General features: G+C 37.5%; 1 protein-coding gene across 3 annotated transcripts in view; it reads left to right on the top strand.

The window, feature by feature from the left end:
* Positions 1-23,678, top strand: part of SLC44A1 (solute carrier family 44 member 1) — a 72,489-nt gene extending 48,811 nt beyond the window's left edge. The window contains exons 6-16 of one of the 3 annotated variants that reach the window (XM_061454996.1): positions 2,861-3,030; positions 4,891-4,980; positions 7,022-7,149; positions 8,035-8,221; positions 10,380-10,545; positions 13,567-13,723; positions 14,178-14,261; positions 15,281-15,418; positions 16,449-16,685; positions 18,819-18,899; positions 21,097-23,678. In XM_061454996.1, the coding sequence (XP_061310980.1) occupies positions 2,861-3,030; positions 4,891-4,980; positions 7,022-7,149; positions 8,035-8,221; positions 10,380-10,545; positions 13,567-13,723; positions 14,178-14,261; positions 15,281-15,418; positions 16,449-16,685; positions 18,819-18,899; positions 21,097-21,120 (1,462 nt within the window). In that variant the 3' untranslated portion in view covers positions 21,121-23,678. The other 2 variants (XM_061454995.1, XM_061454994.1) reach the window with 2 other exon arrangements.
* The last annotated feature ends 705 nt before the right edge of the window (positions 23,679-24,383 follow it).

The raw sequence follows: 24,383 nt of genomic DNA, 5'->3' as shown, positions 1-24,383 counted from the left end.
CATTCAGGAAGAACTTGCCTAACACTCCTATTCTCAGATTTGATCTGTCAGAGGTATGAACCATCTGATTCCCATTCAGGCCATGGGGTGGAGGTAGGGTATTTCATGAGGACTGTTCCTTGATGATTTCTGTTTCATGACAAGGCTCCTTCACACCCTTCATTTGGGGCTCCACCTTTCAGTGGAGTCTGATCCTCCAGCTTCAAGTATTATGTCCAACTTCAACACAGCGGCACAGTCTAGCAAAGCATACATGTTACAGGAACTGTGCCTACTACATCTCAGCCTCAGTAGAGCATAACTCTTTAGAAGACTCTAAAGGAAAATGTGTCCAGCTTTTACCTGCAGCATTTTTCTATCAGCCAGCTATGCCGAGATATGCCAAGGGGCTGCCCTGTATAAAGAAATTACAAAGAGTAGCTAGCAGCGGCATTCTAACACAGTACCCACACACAGGTTGCTGTAGATGCCCAGGTGTAGTAGTGAGAGGAAAGAGCTCTCCTCTGAAATCTAGTACTTGGACAATCAGATGGGTCTCTTAACATCACTTGGATATTGCTTTAAAAATACAATTTTTAACACTGTCATAAAATACAATTTTTAACACCGTCATCTCCTGCCTTCAACTTTACTAACTCTTGTCCACGATCAAGCATCATGTTGTTATTCTCAGAAACTTGTCATTCCATTTCACTATGTAATATACCAAGTTATAATCAAAAGGCCATATAAAATAGTGCAGGTCTGTTATTATATTTTTTATTAAACAAAGCACCTTACCTCACCTACTCAGTCAGAACCACTGAAATAGCAGCAGATCTCAAAAGGTGGATTCTCAGTAGTCCCATTTATACAGGAAAGCTTGTGGGAATGACTAAGCTCATATTTTTTTCAACTAATTGTAGCAACGTTAGAAATTAATTACTGCACATAGAAATAGGTAATTTAAAATGTACAGTGAAATTGCTATAACTTAAGGGATGTTAAATGAGTAATATAAACCATGCAAAAAGCATGCTTTCCTCTTTTGGGATGTATTTTGAAACAGTATTTTAAATCCATTAGTTACCCTTTCTAAAATGGATATTTTCGTATTTGAATGTAGGAATGACAGTCATTTGCCTGCTCCCATCTTAAAATTTGTTATTGGCATTGAGAACTTCTAAGTAGTCTAGGCTTTGTGCAAAGTTGGAGCAGTTAACAATTAAATAAACCTCTCAAATTTCAGTCTTTTCCAGCATAACTGCATATAATGAACTGCAGTATGCTGCATATTCCAAAATAGGCTATAAGAGGCTGAGAGGATACACGGACCGCCTTTTAAATAGGGCAGCCATCATTATGGATTTAATTTCATTTTTAACAACTGTGACTAATTCGCAATTACTTTGCTGTGCTTAACTGCTGTTTTCATTACTACCCAAAAGTATACTGTCAATATGAGCATCTCCAAATGCATTGACCTACTCATCACAGTAAGTTTAAAACCATATCATGTACAACCATCAGTCACTTCAAACAAAATGTAGGATCTGCTAATTACCTAGCTGTGGCAGGTGATCATAAATTCTCCCAAATTCTAGACAGAATAATTACACACTAGTGCTTTTCAGCATGCTGTCTTTCTTTCTTTCTTTGTTTTTGTTTGTTTTTTTAACTTCCCCACAAAAAACAATGCATAAAAAGGATGCATCTAAGGCAGCTGGTTTACTTACTATGTGCTTAGAATGGCAGAATTTTGGAAAGACATGGGCTTAACGAATAGTTATTGAGTACATAGAATTGCTGGTTTATAGGTCATTGCTGAATGGGCAAACTGCAAAAGATTATGTGCATTGCTGCTACAGTCCACTGAAATCTTTGAAGTTAGGATGATTGGGTAAGGTGAAACAAATAGAGAGGTTAGAAGAAAAGTCTGACTTAATACAAAAGGTATTTCTTTCACTGGATCCGATTACAGGAAGGAACACGTAGTTCATGGACTGTGTTTGAAGTGTAATCAGGAAGATTGATCAAAAAATGTAATAGTCCACTTTGAGATCTGACATAGTTTGTGAGCAAGAAAGGCAGTTACTTAATGGGAAACATTTGGAAAACAAAATTACCCACTTTTCAAGGGAAGTTTTTGCTCTCTTATATCTTCCTCTATTGGAGTTGATAACAGGTTCTGCTGAGCATTCTGCAAAGTTTAACGCACAGCATCGGTATTTTTTGGGAGGATGCTTCCAAAACACTTCAGGAATAATGAAACAATATAGGCGTGTTTGCATGTGTAGCAAAGAATGTAGTGCATAATTTTTACAAAGCTAATGAAAGTAAACTCTGTGATTGTAATTTTCAATACAAGAGCAAGTTCAGAATGGGAAAAACTAAGAATAAATAGGTAAGTTTTGCTTGGCAGCAGCTGGAAGTGCTGATATATTTTAGCGTAGAATGTATGCTTGCAAGAAGAGTATTGTCATTCTGGGATTTCTTTTGCTGCAAATACGAGCTAGTATTCTGTTCTAACATGAGTGAAAGGCATTGTTTCAGCTGCTGGTTCACCACCTGACACTTGATTGAGAGATGTTTAAGTGGAAATAGGAGCATGTATTTTCTGAACCTTGCCATTTAAGGGTGGGAGGGTAATAATTTCCTATTGGACTGTGCACGCCAGTCTCTCAGGGTCACTTGTAAGAACTGCATCACTTCTCATTATGATCATCCTCATTCCAGCAGCACTTGTGCATTCAACACATGGTTTCTGGTTATGATGTTATGAGGGTGGAGTGGTTGCATCTATTCACCTTTCATTTGTGTGTTGATGTGGCATTTATATTAAGTAATTTTTTTTTCTGATTTTTTTTTCTTGTGTCACCAGTGCACCTATTCCATTCTTCCATCGCTGTGCTCCTGTGAACATTTCCTGCTATGCCAAGTTTGCAGAGGCCCTGATCACCTTTGTCAGTGACAGTAGTGTCTTACACAGGCTGATTAGTGGAGTTATGACCAGCAAAGAGATTATAATGGGACTTTGCTTGTTATCACTAGGTAATTGTTTTTCTCATTACTAGCTATTTCTTAGTACTGCATTAGGAGATTGTTAACACCCTCTACCCACAACAAAGAAAGCAACATGAATTATAGCAATAAGCCCTTTTAAAAAATTGTTCAGAATGCTTTTTAAAAAATTTATTTGGTAGCTGTGTAACTTACTCAGAAGCAATCTATGTATGCATTCCTGTTTTTTCTCCGCTTGCACTGATTATGAGATAGATGATGTGTGGCTATTGGTTAGCCAACATTAGTTTTGGTACAGTTAACACAGCATACCCGTTATCCTAATTTTTATTATAGTATTCCCCTTTCCCATTTCTAATACTCATTTTCTGCCAACCCACCTCCAAATAAACCGTTTCCAAATAAAAAGGGCAGGGTAAGAAATGCACAATAGCACAATAGATTGTAGGAGGTTTAGTTTGTTTCATTTAACATACTTATGCAGGGATGTGGGAACTTTTTTGGGGTAAATAAAAAACTTAAGTGCTCATTTGTTTATTGTATGTTACCTCCTTCTTCCCCTTCTTCCAAAATTAAAAGCTTCAGGCATTTGAAAAATCTCAGCAGTGTAGAGCTGCTAACTCATTTCTACAGTTGCGAGATGCCTCTGGCCTATAAAATGACATATTGTACTACACCAAAGTGCTGTTTTAAGTCTTGTGAATTAAGGTGGAATGCTACTCACTCACATAAGTTATTAATGACTCTATACTCCTAATAAGTATAAAATTTGAAATCCTAAAATGGGAAGCTTCAGATACTAGCCATGTATATGAGCAGTGTGTGGTTTAGAAAGAAGCACTGTGAAGCTGTACCAGATAAAGAAGTTCTTTGTTTTCAGTCTGCCTTTGTGGTAACTAAAAGACAAATAAAAAAAAAAAACCACCAAAAATCGATGCTAGATCCCATTTAAAAATAACAACCAACCAACCACAAACAAAACAAAAAAAAACACCACCACAGAAACACAAAAGACCATTGAGTATCTTGTCAACTACAATTGGAAAGTTGTTTATTCTTATATTCTGACAGCAGCAGTAGTTGATATTAACAGTAGAAGGCTGTTCCGCATCTGAAAGCTAGCGGCTGATTAGCAATGATACTTTTTTGGTAGAGTCAGAAGTTAGTACAGACTTTTAGATACAGTTAATTTAAAAATACTTTTCATACCTTCACGGTTACTGAATTTATTTATTTTTAAACAGTGGGTAAGATTGTGTGATTCACAAAGCCAGGTTCCAGTGTAGCTGCTGTACACAAATATGTATATGCAGGAATATGTGTGTGCATTTACATTCACTACTCACTAAATCTTACTTGGCTGAGATTGTAGAGGGCTTTTTAACATGCAGCTCCTGAATGGCAGTGGAACTATATGAACAAAGCTTGTGAATGTGGAAAATAAAGTTGTAATTTTTTTTACATTTTACTGGCATGACATTTTGAAATACACAGCATCATGTTATCTGCACTTGTTTAACAAGCGTACCTGAGTGCAAATGCTGCTCTGGTCCTCAGGGGCTGTGTTTACATTACTAGACTTAGAGTACTATCATATCTTTCTGTCTGTTTTGTCATTGTCTAAATACATCTCTGTTTGTATGTATGCATTCTGTCTTGTATTTAATGTACCCTGTAAATGTATTTATGCTTTCTTTGTTTTAATCAACAGTATAAAAGCAGAAGTTGTAGAGGTGCCTAAAATATTTAACTGTCTGTGCAGTGAGTTTGTAAGGCTCAGAAATCTGTCTAAAAATCCTGCTGGAAGGCAGTTATCTTAGTGCAGTAGGAGAATTAGGAATTTCTCCTTGACATAATTGCTCTTCTTATTTTATTTGTCTTCTTTTGCAGTGTTGTCCATGATTTTGATGGTTATAATCAGGTACATTTCAAGAGTACTTGTCTGGATTTTAACAATTCTTGTCATTCTGGGATCACTTGGTAAGTCTTGTTTGTCTCCCATTTTCTGAGTGCCCAGTTCTAATCTTTGTGCTCCGTGTCCTCAGGCCAGCTACAGTCCTGCAAAGATCTTCATTTACCTTCAGCTTTCCATTGAGTTGCTTGCCTATGTCTTGGAAAAAAGCCACCTTTGTAATTGCAGTTCTGTCCCCAGAGAGCACACTGCTCCTTAGAGGCTTGCTGCACACGCTGCTTGGCTGGCAAGCTTCCTGTCAGCCTAGCTCATTATAGCCTACATAAGCAATACGGGATATTCTTCACATCACTTGTAGCACAGACCTAAGCATTTCCTACATCTTAACCTGCCTTCTGAACATGTCAGCAATGCAGCTAGTCTGGGTGTATCTGATGGCATACCCACCCTCTGGATGTACTTAAGCATGCATGAATCAAAGGGCAACTTACTATTTATGAAACCTCAGGGGATCTTGGGATGTAGATGTGTCCACACAACCGTGTTGTATTGATCAGTCACTTCAGTCATCTGAATAGCTCTGTAGGCGTATCTAAGAGCTGTTCCTCAGGAGAGGAAGCAAAGATGCTTTTCTAGCATTTCTAATATAAATCTTGTATTTCCATATGACTTGGAAAGTTCTGCATGATCTATAGGTCATGTATGAAATGCAACCAGCTGTGCTGTCTTCGGAATGGCTACACATTGCCTCATCCAAAATTATATAGCTTGCATGAAAATAGCCTTACTTTGTCACATTAGCTTTTGCATTTGTAAACCTAGAGCTTTCTATTCTTGGTACTCAGTAGCTATGCAAAAATGTATGGGGAGATAATTGTAGGGAAGGAATGAAAATAGAATAATCATATTAGGAAGCACTAGCAATTTAATTCTTGCAATTATGACTGCAAAGAATGGAGAAAAAAAAATCAGACCGTCTATGTTTTTTCAGGATCACTTGTTTTTTTCTGCTTACTGGTCTTAGGATCTGTGACCACAGAAAAGCTAAAAAAAAAAAAAAAGAAAATTTTTTTTTTCACTCTCTTTAGAAACTTTGAGTGAAAGAGTTGAATAACTTATTGCCATCTGTTGTTCTGTTCTAAAAAAAAAAATCACACCCATTACACAAACCGAACAAGAACATGTCAATTGTGAGACATGCTGCTTGTTTTGTATTCGCTGTTTGCTTAGGAGATGCCAAAAGAGCATCTTCCATTTCAGACCTGAGCAGAGTACCTTCAGCAATGACTTGTGATGTCTAGATAAGTCTGATATATATATATATGTCTCAGAGTGGAGAGCTCATCTCTCTGAGGGGCTGGAGTCCTCTGTTTAAGAAGTATTCTACCTCAGACAGGTAGCTAGAATAGGAGAATGATATTCTGGCCACAAGATTTAGGATTTTGTAACAGGGTTAGGAGAAATTTATACTGGCTTCCTGTGCCTTTCACTGATGTTTGTTCCAGTGCCCAAAAGACACCGCCCAATGAAGAGGTAGCCATGTGTCAGTAGTCCAAGGTGCCATTTTCAGCATCAGGGCTGTTCCTTCTTTTCTTGATTAGTCTTCCCAGGAGTTGTAGACTCCTTTTGTTATTTTGCACCCTAATCCAAAGCCCCCTCTCTGCTTCCCTTCCTAGATTCTTACTCCCTATCTTATTATACACATATAAACATATATCCTACCATATAACTCTTTGTTTTTATTTTTGTTGCTCTATTGCCTGTGTGATGGAAGGTGTGATCTTCATTGTTAGGGTTCCCCATGAAGTAGTTCTTTCATGCACTTCACCCTGAAACACAAAGAGCTGCAAGTCTCTTAAGTGGTCATAGTGGAGTGAGACTGGGAAAGGAGTGTATCCACTTGAGAAGAGGGCAACAGAGGAGGACTAAGCAGTTCTCCTTCCTTCAGAGCTCCTGTTGGGTTAAGCATCAGTGCCCCTGCCTATTCTTTACCAGACTAGACTTAAAAAGAAGCAAATGTTTAGTTCCTTTGCTGCTAGGTAGTTTGACAGTGTCACACAGAAGGAGCATCTTTCATTTACCCTGTTATCTTTTTTCTCTAAAATATAGGTGGTACAGGAGTCCTGTGGTGGCTGTATGCTAAGGAACGAATATCTGCCAGTGCTGTTGAGACTCAAATAGCCAAAGACAATCTTCAGGCTCTCCTGATTTATGCCATTGCAGCTACAGTCTTCACGGTATGCTTTGCTAATGACTGTATTATTTTATTGTTCTGGTGGTCTCTTGTTTTTTTATTCAAGTGAAAGGTTTATGTTGCAGACATTCTTTTAAGAGCTTATTTCTACTCCAAGCTCTGTTGCAGTGGGTTTGTTTGTTTGCTTTTTACTTCCAGGCATTGTTCTTTAATACCTGGTTTTGAGTCAGGAGAGATTTCCTAACCTTGCAGCTACTTTCCTCTACCACAAAATGTCCACAGGGACTTCCAAGAATAGCAATAATATTGGACTCCCAATCCAATTTCACTTACAAGATTTTTCTTAGGTTCCCCACTCAGGGGTACTTAGTCATTTCAGTTTATTTTAAAGTCCTTTAACCGTTCCTACTTCTGAAATTGGTTGCTCCCAAACATTTTTCATTATCAGAAACATCATTGTGAGCTGAAATACTAACACTGGTTATAGAACCAATTTATCTTCTTTAGGCCTTGCTTTTTGTTTCAGAGTCACTGACTTTACTACTAGAAGTTGACAATATTTAACTAACTTATATGACAAGACCACCACACCATGCTCAAATATAAATATTAAATTGTATTCTTCATTACATCTTGTTGAGTTCACTGGTTTACAGAACAACTGAGGATAGAATCTGGTCTAATCTAATCAGGCTGACCCTGATGATGATTCCAAATACATAATTATGAGATTGGTATTCTGCAAAAGTGTAAGTTGGAAAATGATTTCTCACCAGAAGAAGCTGATGCAGATTTTACATTTTGATCTTGTGATTCTATAGATAGAGCATGTGTTAATTTGCTGCGTTTGAATATCCTAGCTGTGCAAAATGATACCTTACTTATTTTTCAGTTCTCTAAAATGTGATTTTGAAACTTCTCCCTCTAGGTTATCTTGTTCTTGATAATGTTATTTATGCGTAAACGAGTAGCTCTCACCATTGCCTTGTTCCATGTGGCTGGCAAGGTCTTCATTCACCTGCCGCTGCTAGTCTTCCAGCCGTTCTGGACATTCTTTGTGCTTATCCTCTTCTGGACATACTGGATCACAGTCCTGCTTTTCCTTGGTACTACAGGTAAGCAGCTACCAGACTTATTTTAAATAAATTCCGCTCCATTTTTGTATGGTTTCAGGCAGAGTTGGTTAAAAAGCGTGTGTGAACCTCTAGGAAACAAAAATCCAAAACACTGTGTGTACTGTGCTTCTGTTCTTGTCTGCTTTGATGACTTCAAAACACTTGTTTTGAGAAAGTTGTGTTTGAGTTTGCATTCCCAGTATGTCACTTTGTGCCTTAGGATGGCTTTTTGATTTGACTCAAGTTGGCATGTTGCAAACCAAAAAACTCCATTAATAAGAAGGGTATAACTTTTTTTTTTATATAATTCCCTTTAATTTTACATAGGCAGGTTAAAACTAGCCTAATCTTGCAGCTGATTTCATAAGCTATTGTATTGTAGTCACTACTCATACAGATAAGACATAGTAATGAAAGGGCTATTGCACAAAATTACAGTCTCCCAAAATGTGAATATGCCAGAAGTAGTTTTCAGTTGTTCATAACTTACATGTCCAGTATTACTCCTGCATTTTGCAGAATTATTAGGGAGATTTTCTGCTGTTTGTATTCTGAGAGCAGCCACTCTACTCTCAATTTCTGCCTGCTGTGTGGAGCATAGAACATGAGAGCTTTGTGTTCAGGGACTGACAAGAACTTCTAAAATTATTTGATTCTATAGGTCCTAATCTTAGTTACTTCAGCACAGAAACCTAGCAACTACTTTTTAAAATGGGAGATGACTATTTTATTTTACAGTAAGTTGTAGGCAGTAGATACCATCATTCATTACTAAAAACTTAAAATTTTTAAATTTATTGTTTGATTGATGGCTTGGCTTCTCGAGTGAAGATTTGGGAAGGGCTTTAACCATGCTTACTACATGCATGATGACCAAGGGCATGTGGGATATGCAAATCTGGTTGGAAAAAAAAAGGGCAATCAGGAAGTGTCCAACCAGGACTGTCCGTCTGTTCATTAAAACCAAAATTATTTCAATAGTTCAATTTATTCACAAGAAAATGCTAATTTTTTAATATAAGTGCAAAATCATCGCTAAGAAGGTGGAGAAGGTGCTATCAATGCTAAGTCAAAACAATGGTGTTCAGGGTGTTTTACACTTGATGTAACGTGATGTTACTTCCAGTATTTTTCTGAACCTCATCAGCTGTTCACATAACTGTTGTATAAGGTGAAACTTGTCAATGTGGGTTTGCATACTAAACTAGAGCTTATCCTAGGAGGGTTCTAATACGTGCTATCAGTCTAGTGCATCATACTGCTATTCAGGTTAGACAGAGTCCAGGCTGAACAACCCCAGCTCTCTCAGCCTGTCTCCATAGGAGAGGTGCTTGTCTAAGCATCTTCATGGCCTCCTCTGGACTCACTCCAACAGGTGCACATCCTTCTTACATCAGGGCCCCCAGAGCTAATGCAATACGGCAGAGTAGGGTCTCATGAGAGTGGAGTAGAGGGAGGGAATCACCTCCTTTGACCTGCTGGTCATGCTTCTTTTGGTGCAGCCTGGAATACAGTTGGTTGGGCTTGGAAGCGCACACTGCCAGGTCATATTGTACTTCTGACCAACCAACATCCTTTGTCTTTCTCCTCAGGGCTGCTCTCAGTGTATGAAGTCATATGTTTAGACTCTCTAAAGCTGCTCCTCATGTCTGTGAATGCCATTAAAGCTACAGATATTGTTGAAATACATGAACAAAGACCATAAGGGAAACAAAAAGTGATTGTTAATTTTGACGTCTAGATGTAAGGAGCTGTGAAGTTCAATTTTGATTCTTACTGTATGAATAATACCAACAGAGCAGCAGACTGAAATTAGGAATGACTGAAGCAGGCTTTTACTATGTTTATAGAGAATTTTTTTGCTACTTAATGGTGCTTAGTTTTGGAAATTTTTACCATGTGTCTAAAAATTTTAAAAAGTGTGAGATTTTGAGTATGCTCAGAATATTTCTTTGTAGTGTCTTTTTCAAATGCCATTATATTGATTGTCTCAAAAGCTGTATCTTTTTAATGAACAGTCCTCTTAAACGTGACATTTAGAGCTAATAGTAGAAGCTAAATGGGTTCTGCTGTAGCCAGTTATGAACTGCTAATGCCATATGCTTCCTTCTTTGTTGATGTAAGCATCATTTTGTTTTTTACCCTCATTTATTTCTAGGTAGTCCTGTCCCAAATGAAGAAGGATTTGTTGAATTTAGAATGATAGGTCCTTTGAAATACATGTGGTGGTACCATTTAGTGGGACTCATCTGGATCAGCGAGTTTATCCTAGCGTGTCAGCAGATGACGGTAGCAGGGGCTGTTGTAACATACTACTTTACAAGGTAAGGACAACTTCAGTCTACTGTGAGTAGCCTAGAAATTGATTTAGCAGGAAGAATGAGGGATAAAGCTTTTGGGGAGAACTCTTGTTTCCATCCTGAAAGGTGGGGAGCAGTTGAATTTTATTGACTCTTTAAAATCATATCAAGTTGTATAATAATTTGGTTTGTTGGTTATAGATTGTATTCTTGATATTTAGGACTTGAAGTCTTGTTTGCCTTCTAACGTGTGCACATTGTATGGACATGGATGGTTGTTTACAAAGCAGGATGCACCTGGAAGGTCATCTGTGGTGCTAATAATTATTGCTGATAAGCTCAGTAAAGATTAAAAAAACATTGAAAGCAATTGATTATTATTTGAATTGCAAACCAGTGCCCTTTTAAATTTACAGTACCTCATTAATCTTTCATACAGAAGGTTACTTAAGGTCTTATTATATTCATCATTTACATGTAGATTCTGACCAGATCATGTACAAATAAAAAGTGATACAAAATAATGTGCATTAAAGTTCTATATTTTATTGCTATATTTGAGTATTAAATTGTGTAGCAAGGCATACTTTATGCTGGCTGTTCTGCATGTATCTGCTAGTTGTTTCAGAAGGCAATACTAATTATTAAGCACTGGTTTTATCAAACCTCATGCACAAGAATTTTTCCACACAGAGGTAAAAAACTGAGTTTAGAATAACAAATTTAGCTTTGGGGTTTTAGTCCCTAGTAAAGAAATTAAAAGATCTTATTTGAGTCATTTAGGACTGAAATTTTTCAGGGGAAAAAAAAAAAAAAAGTGGTATCTGATGCTGTGTTAGTGTTTTGTGAGAATAAATGGTACGTCAGTGATAGTATTATGGAAATACTTTTGGCAAAAAAGAAGCAAATACATTAATAGCTGCTTTATAAAAGTATGGTTCAGTGAAGCTTCTCCACATGTCAGCCTAGATATTCAGCCTAATATTACATTTCTTTAAAAAAAAAAACAAACCCAAGCCCAAACCACCCCCACCCCCCCATATTATTGTTCAGGAACTAGATAAGTTATTTTATTTTGGATATTCTCAAAGTCTTTTCCAAACAGTATAAATACAAATCCTCTGGATAAAGAGCAGCATGAGTAGAGTATGTTGACAAAATATTTAGCAATGGTGGTTTACTTAAGGAAAACCAAGATATTATCCCCAAGAAGAATGCATTAGTAGCCCAAATACACATGTAGTTTAGCTAGTGGCTCTTCATATATGTTTTTAGCTTTTCATATGAAGAATATTGTATGCAAAAATTTCTAATAATATCCAGCAACCACCCTCTTATTCGTGGCATTTGCTTTTAAGTGTCTGGTATTTAAAATAATGGGGTTTTAAATAATGCATACAGATATTTTTCAAATGCATGACTCCTATCACAAATGTTTAATTGGTTTTTCTTTTTAATTGTGGCTGTTATATGAATTACATTTGACTCCTTATCTGCCCTAGTCTTCACAACAATATCAAAGGCAAGGAATTAATTTTTTTGTGCTGACAGAAATTCTGTTATTTTGTTAATGATGAAGTCCTCCAGTATACCAATGAAATACATCTATGAAGTTATTGCAAGATGTTACAGGGATGTAATTCGTGAATAATTAAACTAGATTGAGTAAAGAACTAGGAAAATACAGAAAAGAGAGGGTAATTTCATTCTGAAATAGATTGCTTAGCAGTGTATACACTTCTTTGGTAAGTTTATATATTTTCTGTCACCTGAGTGTGAATTCTTTTTAACTGTATCCTGTCATTCCATAACGGGAATTTTATTTTAAGTTAGTAAATACCCATTTCTCCCTACTGTTATCCTTTGGTGCTTTTTAAGACATAATTCTGATCTGAAAAGTAACTTAGTAAGAAAAGAAAGGGCATTAATTTGGACCTCCCCATTATTTTGCATATTAGCACCTTTCCACAGCAAATGAGATGAAGTTATCCATGGAGAAATGTTTTATATGTGTCATTCACATATAAATTGTGGTGTTAATTCACAAAATGTGATATAAAATTCACACATGTCATCTCTTCATTGACCTTAGCTAGATGATTTCTCTCAACTCAGACAATAACAAACATCAAGATGTTCTGCATTACAGACTCTTCCCTCAGTTATATTTGCCCCAAAAGGAGGAAGTAGTTGGGTTGTCTGGGTGTAAGACTCATACCATTTATGTGATTTTGCCCAAGGGGAAATAGAATTTGGCTTCTCCCACCTAAGCTTTAAAAGTTAATTGGAAGAAAACACAGAAATGTTAGCACTTGTTCCTTTAATATGCTTGTAATTATGTTTGTATTTCTAATAAAGAAGAGCCATTCTTTAAATGTTGAATAGAGCTGTTCTTTGAAAGAAATGGAAGTGGCTTCCTTGGTAGGAAACATAAATAAAAACTTTAAGAGGGAGTTGCTTCAAACCTGTGAATGTGAGTATTCATCTGACAGCTTAAAAATATTCTAGGCACATTGCAGTAAAATAGCTTGTTTTAAGGCTTAATACTTGGGTGCTTGAGGATATAATAGCTAAATCAGAAATGCAAAACATCAGAGAGAAGGATTTACCTAATAAATAAAAATAGTAATATCCTCTTCAAAGTCTCCACAGAGATCTCCAACGGAACAGAAGGGGAAGACAAGTTTATCGGTAGTCCCACTGCAAAACATATTAGCATTGTTTCTCACTGGTTTTGGAAGGTTTTGAATTGTGCACCATCAAATGTAGTTTTATAGGAACTGCTAGTTGGCGATAGCAGTAGTGCAGCCAGCCGCTAGGAAGCCTGCCCTGAAGACATACTGATTCCTTTTCCTATTCCTGTTACTACATTAGAGCCAAAACTGTGACTTAACACAGACTGATAGTGTGGAGTGAAAAATACATCCTGAAACTTAACATAAGGATAACATGTTCGTTTTACATGTTATTTATTGAGAATTTGTAGTACTTCTGGATGATGTTGCATACATACTGATCATTCTACTTTATTCGTTTTCTCAACAGGGAGAAAAGGAATCTGCCATTTACTCCTATTCTGGCATCTGTTAATCGTCTTGTTTGTTGCCACCTAGGAACAGTAGCAAAGGGGTCTTTCATTATCACGCTAGTGAAGATACCACGGATGATCCTTATGTATATTCATACACAACTCAAAGGAAAAGTAAGAGAAATAGATTACATTTTTTTATGGAAACTCAAGGCCTGATGTTTTTTGCACATTTATTTAATCTCTGTGGGAGGATGGAAGCCTTCTTTGGTATAGATTAAAAACAAGTAAGAAGTTTTTCACTATGAGTGTGGTGAGGCAGTGAAACAGGCTGCCCAGAGAAGTTGTGGCTGCCCCATCCCTTGTAGTGTTCAAGGACAGGTTGGACAGGGCTTGGAGCAACCTGGCCCATGGCAGATGGGTTAGAACTAGATGAGCTTTTAAGGTTCCTTCTAACCCAAACCATTCTATGATTCCATGAATATCTGGTCTTTAAAGGACTGTGGAACTGAGAGGGACTGCTTAAATTGCCAACCTATCAGTTACTGAAACACAAAGGATTATTGTTTGCTTAAGATCTGTTGGTTTTCTTCTTTATCTTTGTTTTCCCACATTCTGTGCTTCCTAGGAAAATGCTTGTGCTCGCTGTATGCTTAAAGCCTGCATCTGCTGCCTTTGGTGTCTAGAAAAGTGCCTGACCTACTTAAATCAGGTAAGCTTTTTAATATTAAAAGTTTATCTAAGGGCTGCTAATATACAGATATATTCCCAGAATGCTGTCTTGAGGCTAAAACATAATGTACCGTACCATGGAATTGAACTTGATTTATGGTAGCTCAGTCTTGTCTCCATTACTGAAATTACACTTCAAATCACTCCATTAGTCTTTGTTTACATTGCAAAGGTGAAAAATGGGCCGTATTCATCTTTGTGAATACGGTATCTCAACCTTGTTAACAATTTGTTTAGTGGTTGGAGATGCTCCCCCTCATATCAGCCCTGTCAAACTACATAAGAGTTTCAAAAAATACGTTTGCTGTGAAAGGGAGGGAAGCTTTTCTAGGTGTAATATTTAAGGCTCACAGAATTGAAAACCTGTATGTAACATCAAATTGTCATTACAATTTACAAAGTGGAAAGAGTCACAAGTTGCAACACACTGGCTGGTCAGACTCCTTTGTAAAAGAGGTTTTACTGGCCTGTGATTCCACCTGTGTGATATCTAATATCTTTTCCCACTGTTCGCTTTTTTGCTTGTGGAGATATAAAAAATAAAATCAGAAGGAAGTATTTAAAAAAATCCTTGAAAATTGTCCTCACTAACCTTGAATGCAGTCAAGTGAAGTATCTAGAAATTATCTTGGTGGACTTGTATGACTCCCAAACTCTTCTGTTTCCAGAATATTTTTCTAACTACTTAATTCCTGTAGTTAAGCCACTGCTCACCTCCTCCTGCAGAGAAATTGCAAATTCTATTTAATTATTTTTTTAGAATGAACTTGTTAATGCATAAATGATGAGCAAGGGAGGAGAAGAATAGTAATCCTCTACCTCCTATAGTCTTCTGTCAGCTGGTACATACTGTTTGGTTCAAGAACTCTTAAGGGAATCTTTGTTCATTAACCTCTTACAACTTATGTGACTTATTCAGAAGCCATATCTTCCCCCTCCACCCTCCCATCTGAAATATCTGATCATTTCATGCGTAAATCTTCAATCTCCTTTTCCCAGAATGCATATACAGCCACAGCTATCAACAGCACCAATTTCTGCACCTCAGCAAAGGATGCCTTTGTTATTCTAGTAGAAAATGCTTTGCGAGTGGCTGCCATAAACACAGTTGGGGATTTTATGCTGTTTCTAGGAAAGGTATGTATGTCTGCTGTATGCAGTTGTTACAAACCTAAATATTAGCAAGCTTTCCTTAGCAACAGCTTGCACCTCAAATACAACATGCATTAAATTTCCTGTTTCTTGGCATGCACTCTACTCAGAGAATTAAAAGGAGACTAGAATAATTGCTCTGGTCAGTCACATTTTTGGGTCTCCAGCTGTTGGAGATATACTTCATGGAACTTAATCCAGTGAATTATTCCTATCCTTTGAATGATGTTGTGTCATGATTTACTAAAAAAATTAATACCAATCCACTCAAATGCATAAGCATTTGGACACTGGTTGGGCTCAGCTGTCTTCCTTACTACGTTTCTCTACTTTTTTTAAGTCAGAGTACAGTAGTCTGATCTTTTAATCTAGTAATTAAGCCAATAAAATGTGAGAAGTAATAATGAAGGCAAAGGTGCTTGGGAGGTAATGAAATTACATAACATGGTTTTATGGAGGGGTCTGAAAGGTGTTAGAAAACACCTCCCTGACAAAATGTCTTTCAAAATACTAGAGAAATGCACAAGTGACAGAAATGTTAAAATGAACAGTGCAGCATATAAAAATTAGTGTCAGCTAAAACAGTGCTAGGCTGACAGCCTGCCTCCTCTATCATGTTCGTTCTCTACTAGTTCAACTTTATATTTTCATAATACAGTAATGCTCACCTGTTCTACAATTCATAATATTAGGTTCTGAAATGTTCAAAATGTTGTTACCACAACAATTGTATTACTCCTTTTATTATTCCCAAAGACCAAGCTGGTACCCAGTGAAATAGCTGTCTGTTGGCGTCTCCCACACAATATAGTTCTGTGGAGACTGTTACATGAAGTGCTTCAAGTGAGTTCTGATCTACTTTCCCCTATATGCAGATGAGACAGAAAATCAAGCAAAATCAATCCTTTGCAAAGCAATAAGCACACAGTTTAAAAAAAAACCAAACAGTATCAGACCAAACTAAAAATGTCAAAAGTCTTCTACCATTAGGTTTGTCTACTGTTTTCCTTTTCAGGTCCTGATTGTCTGCAGTACAGGTTTGGCTGGGATCATGTTGCTGAATTACCAACGAGATTACACCATCTGGGTGCTGCCACTCATCATTGTCTGCCTCTTTGCATTCCTGGTTGCCCACTGCTTCCTTTCCATTTATGAAATGGTTGTTGATGTCCTTTTCTTATGTTTTGCCATCGATACAAAATACAATGATGGGAGCCCTGGGAGGGAATTCTACATGGATAAAGTTCTTATGGTAAGTTTTGCCTTGTTCTCTAAATCTACAGATATGGTTCCATAAAATAGGTATTTTGACAGGGAAGTGAACTCACTAGGTGGCTTTAATATGTTTTGTTTGTTGGGGGTTTTTTAATCTGGATACATTGCTGTCTTGTTCATGGCTTGATCAGCAAGCAGTGTGATAATAAGTAATTAATAATAAGTAAGTAATAATGCTTCCTTCCCTTGGCATCACTGGTATTGGCTTCTATTTGCTGGCTGTGAGACGAGTAGTCATTTTACAGAATCTCACTCTTGGGTATCATTTCTTGTTAAATGATAACAGTGCAGAATGGAAAGCAGCAAAACAAGGGGTAAAGGCTTGGGTTTTATGCTTTCCTAAGAAGGACCTCTCTTGGGATATGAAAAGAAAAAATATCAGAGAATTCTACCCCACACATGGATAGTGACCACACTGGAGTTTCTCTTCTTCAGATAGACAGCAATCAGAATTTGACTCTGTCACGCACAGAAAAAACAGGTTTTATGATCTGTCCTGAAGCCTAGTTGCTACATCAAGGCCTTTTGAACAATTCAGTTCTGTTTGTTCATCTTATTCTCTGTTCACTCTAGCTAGAGACCAAGATGTAAAAATCCTGCCTCTCAAGCCTTTCAGTTTGTTGTTGAGTAGGTAATTTTCCTACCAGTATTTTGTGTCAACCGTAGAATATGTCACTGTAAAATATACACTCGTGTTGACCAGAGGAAGATTCTCTTGAATTCTAGGCATAATTTCTTTTTCTGTTTACTTGTTAGAAAACCATGCCAAGAATTTAATATTAATTTTTTGGTAAAACACCACAGAATCTAGTGTATATAGTAGCTAATGAGTTGCTTTTATCACAGAATAAGAGTAAAATGCAGCATGCTGTCCTGGAAGATAACACAGGTAATTTATAAAAGCATTGTGGGTTTCTTTAGTCAGCAGTTGATATCACAAAACACCAGCAGCTAGTGTTTGCTGAAATTGTGTACAGTTCTGGTGTTCTCAACATAAAAAGGACATGGAACTGTTGGAACAAGTCCAGAGGAGGGCCACGAGGATGATCAGGGGGCTGGAGCACCTCCTGTATGAAGACAGGCTGAGGAAGTTGGGGCTGTTCAGCCTGGAGAAGAGAAGGCTGCGTGGAGACCTCATAGCAGCCTTCCAGTATCTGAAGGGGGCCTATAGGGATGCTGGGGAGGGACTCTTCATTAGGGACTGTAGTGACAGGACAAGGGGAACAGGTTAAAACTTAACCAGGGAAAGTTTAGATTGGATATAAAGAGGAAATTCTTTAATGTAAGGGTGGTGAGGCACTGGAATAGGTTGCCCGGGGAGGTTGTGAATGCTCCATCCCTGGCAGTGTTCAAGACCAGGTTGGACGAGGCCTTGGGTGATATGGTTTAGTGGGAGGTGTCCCTGCCCATGGCAGGGGGGTTGGAACCAGATGATCTTAAGGTTCTTTCCAGCCCTAACTATTCTATGATTCTATGAAATTTGCAACAAAATGCTTGCCTTAAAGAGAAAAAAAAAAAGACTTAAAATTGAATTATAATCTTTGCTAATCTTCATGAATAGGTGATTTTGATCCAGTGAAAAATTTAGTGTTTGAATTGAGAGAAGTTGGGGAAATCAACAGAACTTTGCAAGTAATTGTCTCCAAGTGCCTCTGTTAATGGAGTTTTAACATTACGCAGAGTAAACAGGATGGGATGTAGTAACTGGGATATTTGGGTTTTTCTGTGGGATTCTTTTTTTAGGGGGTTGTTGTTTTTTTTTTTGTTATGGGTTTTAGATTTTTTTTTAGTTTTTTGGTTGTTTTTTTTTTTTTGTGACAACCGCCCTTTATCTTCCTGCCCCATAAAGAAGATCGTTGCATGGTAACTGTGAAAGTTCTATCAGCATACAAGGCATATACCTCTCTGGCTTCCAGAATTAAATGAGGGAGACCTTTGTGGTTATTTGGCAGGCTTTTTTGATATTTTGTGGACTATGTCTGAACAAGAGAAATGGTAGGAACAAGTTGTGTTGACATTTTGAGCAGTTACATCTTCAAGTTTTGTCTTGATATTTGATGTTTGGAGTCTGCTCTAAGAAAGCTCTTTTCACTTCATTACTGTTTTTCAGGAGTTTGTGGAGAATAGTAGAAAATCTATGAAAGAAGCTGGTCGGGGAGGTGGAGCTGAGGGCAGAGAGCTAAAACCAATGGTAGGTGCAGATGAGGAGGTGGCGGTCCTCCAAGAGTTTCACTTTTACTTCTTCTCCCTCTTTGTCTTTACTGACTGCACTTCTTCAGGAGAAGTTTTTGTCCTCTGTATCACTCAAGATGTTCTGCTTTTTCTGTTTGTGAGCTTGCCTATCACCTGGATGGCAGAGTTTTTGTCACAGCTGAGACCATCTCCTGTAAAAGTAAGATGAAAGGAACTGTGTCTTCTGAAATAAATGCATCATTTCATTAGGATTAGTAGCACATGCTCTGTGGCATGCACACACAGTCCCAATTGCTAAAGACTCTCAAAATAAGTTGGCTCTGGAATTCATTGGGCTATTCTGAATTTAATCATCTTTTCAGCCATGAGCTGAACAATTTTTGTTCATCTTATGTTCACCATAAAAGCCTGAAGAACACTACTGCGTGCATCCATTGTTGCAAAGTAGGACCAGGCATTTAAAGCTCTCACCAAATTATTTTATATATTATACAGTGCCATGGAATTGGATACAGTGATTCCTTTCAACCTGCTGAAATGACATTTCTCCCAGTTGTTTGTTTTTATTGCCAGCTACTTACGTTGCTTGTCTCTTGTGTGCTTTTTCCATCTCACACTGTCAGATACACAGACAGTGAACAATGCATCATTTATGCTTCTGCAGCCTGTTTTACTTATGGTGTGCCTGTTAGGAAGGCATTGCATGTCTGAGTAGCCTGGACTAAGGAACAGCTATACATGGTACAGATAACAGATAGGAGGATGATTTTGGAAGTTGGGAGAAGTGAGAACATATGATGGAGAGCCAGGTTGGGTAAGGTATGAGTTGTCATTGTGCAATATTACTTGTGAAATAAAATTTTGTTCCGTCATACTTTCTCAGAGTATTTGGGACCTGGCTCAGTTCCTTATCATGGGACAATTTTTTAACCTAAGGGAATCTAAATAAGTGTATGCTAACAGTAGATTTTTTTTTCAATGATGTACATGAAGCCATGTTGCATGAGCACTTTTCGACCAAGTTGGAATGGATGTAAAGTGGATAGATGTGTAGCTCTGCGTGTGTTGCTATTTCATTATACCAATTTCTAGATTTGCTTATGCCTAATTGCTGCTGTGTTTATACATCTAAAAAAACCTAATTCTATGCTCATTTACTGTTTTATTCTGGGAGTAATTCTAGCTGTTCAAACAGACACAAATGTTGGGGGTTTTCAGAGTGATTTAAATGCTGTAGATATAAAGACACCATTGAAATTATTGAGAATTGGGTGTGCAAACCCTCTAGTCACATGCAGAAAACATCTCAGTCCAAAATTTTGTTAAATTAAGCTCTAATTCAAACAACTGATATACCTTAAGTGGTTTTACACTTATGCTGTCATTAGTGCTAGCACAGATTGAAACTTAGCCTTTTTTACTTGACTGCCTAAACTTGGATGTTAAAGCCTGTTCACTGCACCCCTGCTTGTAAAAGAGCAAACCAAGTACTTGCAAGTCAAAGATAGTCTTGTTCTTTCATGAACATGACTCCAGGTGCTTGAGCCTGGCACTGTCCCAGAGTCATCCTAGGACTGCTGGCGAAGATGCTGAGCCCTTGGGGCTCACCCTGAGTGTCACCTGCTGAATTACTCCCAGTTTTGCTGCTCATGTGATTGTCTTGTTTGGAACTGATTGCGCCATGTTCTCTCAAATGGTCTTCCATTTTCGGGCATTCAGCTCCAGTTGATCAGTTTCTGAATACTAGGGATTCACTTTCTGACAAGGACAGGACACAGCAGTTACCTCCATAAAATTTCTTATACCTTTCCCCAAGTCATTGGGAAAGGCCTCAGTTACATCTGGGATAGGGTCACTCATAATTCTATTCTGTACTAGTAGTGCCTATAGTCCCCAAATTTGGTATCTGAAAATTAGATTAATTTTTCTTCTTTTTTTTTCCTTCTTTTTTTTAGAAATAGTCTTTTCTGTTTTGCTTCAGTCTCCTTGAAATGCAGATATTTCTTAGACATGACAATTAGTTCTAAAACTGAAATGCCCTAAATGCTGGGACCTTCTGTTCTTGTATCAAGGCACAAGAAAAAAAACAACTTTTCACTTTTCTTTCTTTGTGATTTCCAGTGACCCCTTTGACTCAGTTTCTCCTTGTCCTTTGGCATTTGTCTAAGACTGTACTGTATGACTTTGTTTTCTAGGCCTCTGGAGCAAGTTCATCTTGAAACTAGCCAGCCATATTGGAACCCATTGACATTCCAAAACAGTATATATATACATATATACATGCATATATATATATATATATATATATATATATATAAAATAAACAGCCAAAAGCAGAGAAAAGGAACAGGGATTTAATACTTTTTTTAACAATTATTTTTGTGAAACATGTACTCTTTTCATACGGGTGGCTTTTACAAGCAGCTTTATCATTGTTCCATTTTTTTTAATTATTCATTGTGGTCATGGAAATGTTGATTCTTATCTGCCTGATATTTTACAATCTGGAGGAGGTATCACTGTAAATATAATCTGAAATGATGACTGGTGTAGAGACAGATTTCCCATGACACTGCTAATGTGGTGAGAGTTTTACGTGCTTAGTTTGTTTAAATCTGCATTAAAGTCAGGACAGTTATATGCAAGGAAAACCTTCAAATCAAGAAAAGTCTCAAATTTAGGTTTTCAGAAGGTGGTTTCAGTGAGAGTTCATTAAATTTGAACAGGTTTGAAAGCAGTCATTTTACTTTTCAGCCCTGGCTGGGCATAGTTTTGTTTTATCAGTATCAGATATCACAATAACCAACTCCTCAGGTATTCAGGTGTGTGGGAGCCCTTGCATCTCCTATTAAACGGAAACTACAAAATGGGGACAGATAATTTTTATATGCAATTAACTTCCTGTTTTACCCTACTTACCCCTCATACCCATTGCCATCTATCCTCCCCTTGAGTTCAGTAGCCTTCTTCACACTTCAGCAGTGCTCCTTTGAAGGGTATGAATTCTCCATATCAAACAACTGAAATAACATTGTTAAAGCTCAGTCTTGGTCATACTCATCATTAATTCATGACTAGAGATAAAGATGCTGAGGATGGAAAGAGAAATGGACTGTACACCTGTACAAAAAAGTACTGTATGCTTCATTTCATTCCATGCTGGAGAGCTCTGGGAGGAGGAAGGGACTGTTCCTTACCTGTCATTTCATCCATATTTGTATGTACTGTAGCAGGTGGCTAAAACAGGAAAGGGCAGAGAAACATTTCTTTAGAAGTGTAACTGCCAGGATAGTTATCTAAAGTTATCAAATAATAACAAAAGAACATGCTTTTTTATTATTATTAGATACTTATATTTCTTTTCAGTCTGGAAGCTCACCAGATACAAATGCTAATATTAAATTGTTCGGCATACTGTAATGGTAAATGTTTAGAAGTGTATTTGCTAAGAATTCATGATTCTGTCTATGCTATAAACTCCTTTTGTTACAATTTTTTTAAGAAAACTATTTTTGTTAATGTAAAATTAATATTTCAGAGCAGAATTTTTAAACTTATTGCACTAAATACGAGCTCTGTACAAATGAATAATGCCTCGATGGTTCAATCACTCCATTCAAGAAAATCTTTTGGAAGAGAAAAGCCCATCTACAGAAGGTTTGCAATGGAGTGGAGTGGTATGTCTAGCTAGAGGCATGCACAACTCGTCTTACAAAGGTTTAACAAGTAAGCAGTTATCTGTGCTTCCTTTCAGAGGATCAGACTTTTAAATTGCTGCCGAAGGTTTAAAAAATATTTGGTATCATGTAGCTAACCAGTGCTCTTTACCTTTTGGCAACAGTGAAATATTTCACTCCTGCTTCTATAAATTATTTGATAAATTTGTTTAGCTTTCTTTCGGTAATGCAATTAAAAGGATTTACTCTTTTCATATCACAGAACCCAAACTACGCGAAAGTAAAAATATGTTTAGAAATTATAGCTGCTGGGGAGGCAGGGAGACAGAATTATCTAATCCTGCAAGCTCTTAGACGCTTAGTTAAGTAATCCAAATCGGTAGCTCCAGTGACATCAAGAGAATGTTATAAAGTTACTCATCTATGTAAGTGCTGACTGGCCTAGAGCTTCAACCTAGGGATTCAGACTGGACAACGGGAGAGGCCTCTCACTTCAACTTAGAGATCAGGCTATCTAGAGGAAGCACTTCAGCAGCCTTAAGTTCGTGGAGAGGAGACATTCTTGCTGTACCAATGTGTAAGACAGCAGTGGCACTGAACACCGGTATTTGTGTATATCAATGAGGGTTAGCAACAGAAATTTACAAGCTGGCTTTAGATGAACCTTAGAAACTGAATTCCAAGGCCAAGAGATTTATCATATACCCAGTTGCTTCCAGAGAAACTAATTTCCATCTTGTTTGGAAATTATTGAAGGTGCTTTGATTGAAGCCTTGAATTTTGCTCATTTTGACAACAAATTTCTGCTATGACCAGTTCCACAAGTTTGTGTTCTCTGCTCACTGGAAGTCCCGGGTGGGGGTTTTTCTCTGTAATTGCAACTAGAACTGCAGTTGGAAACAAATTTTGTATTTTTGTATTACTTGACTGTGCACCATTTTTATAGCAGTTTATCCTGTTTTAAAAATAAATTTGTTTTATTTACATGGTGTTTAAAAGATACAGGCAACACTTTACTATGGGTGGTTGTAATGTTTAAGTGGCAAATCTATATCATTACCAAGTTCTTAATAAAATTGTATGCACCATTCTTGAGTGTATATCCAGCATGCAGAGCTTTCCAGTTGTGCCAAAAAGGCATTCCATCCACATGCAGGCTTTCCAGTGGCCCTTTAAAGCTTTTTGAATATCCTTTGAGGTTCATTTGCAAACATACTACAAACTGCCCTCTTCCAGATCCATCTTGTGCAAGGTGGCAAGCAGAAGACTGACATCTGAAGAGACAACTTTTCAGGACAAGTTTAGACTCTGCTTCCCTTCCCTAGTAGGATAGTAGAGTGGGAGAACACTTGACATGTAAATCGCTAGTTGGCAGTAGAGGTGCTGGGGTCTGCCAGTTGTGATGGATTAAATACTGGTTTTTGCCAGCTGGTTATTAAAGCCAATATATGGACTCTTTTTTGGGAAGCAGTCTAGACTAACTAGACAGTGATGCTGCCCTGGGAATAAGACTGCAGGAGAAGCAGGTAAGACAGCTGAGACAGAGAAATCATCTCCTTGGGAAGTCCACTGAACTTGTGGACTTAGTACTTGAGGACTGGAGATTCAGTATGGCCAATTTGGGTTTAAAAATTAAGCCATTGGGATTGCTGGTTCCCAGCATTCGGTTCCTCCAAATGGTCTTCTTTGTAGCCTTTGATCAACTAGGTTTTAAAGGAAAAAAGCATACCATTCTTTAAACTGTTTACATTTTTTCTGCATTATTTTACTCTCTTATTTGGAAGTTGAGCAACAGTGTGTCATCT

Source organism: Pezoporus flaviventris, unplaced genomic scaffold (genome assembly GCF_033815535.1).
Source record: "Pezoporus flaviventris isolate CSIRO_AGI_PZ_B2104156 unplaced genomic scaffold, CSIRO_AGI_Pfla_v1 ptg000018l, whole genome shotgun sequence".
Classification (NCBI taxonomy): domain Eukaryota; kingdom Metazoa; phylum Chordata; class Aves; order Psittaciformes; family Psittacidae; genus Pezoporus; species Pezoporus flaviventris.
The sequence above is the reverse complement of the archived record's forward strand: the minus strand, read 5'-3'. Positions and strand labels throughout refer to the sequence as shown.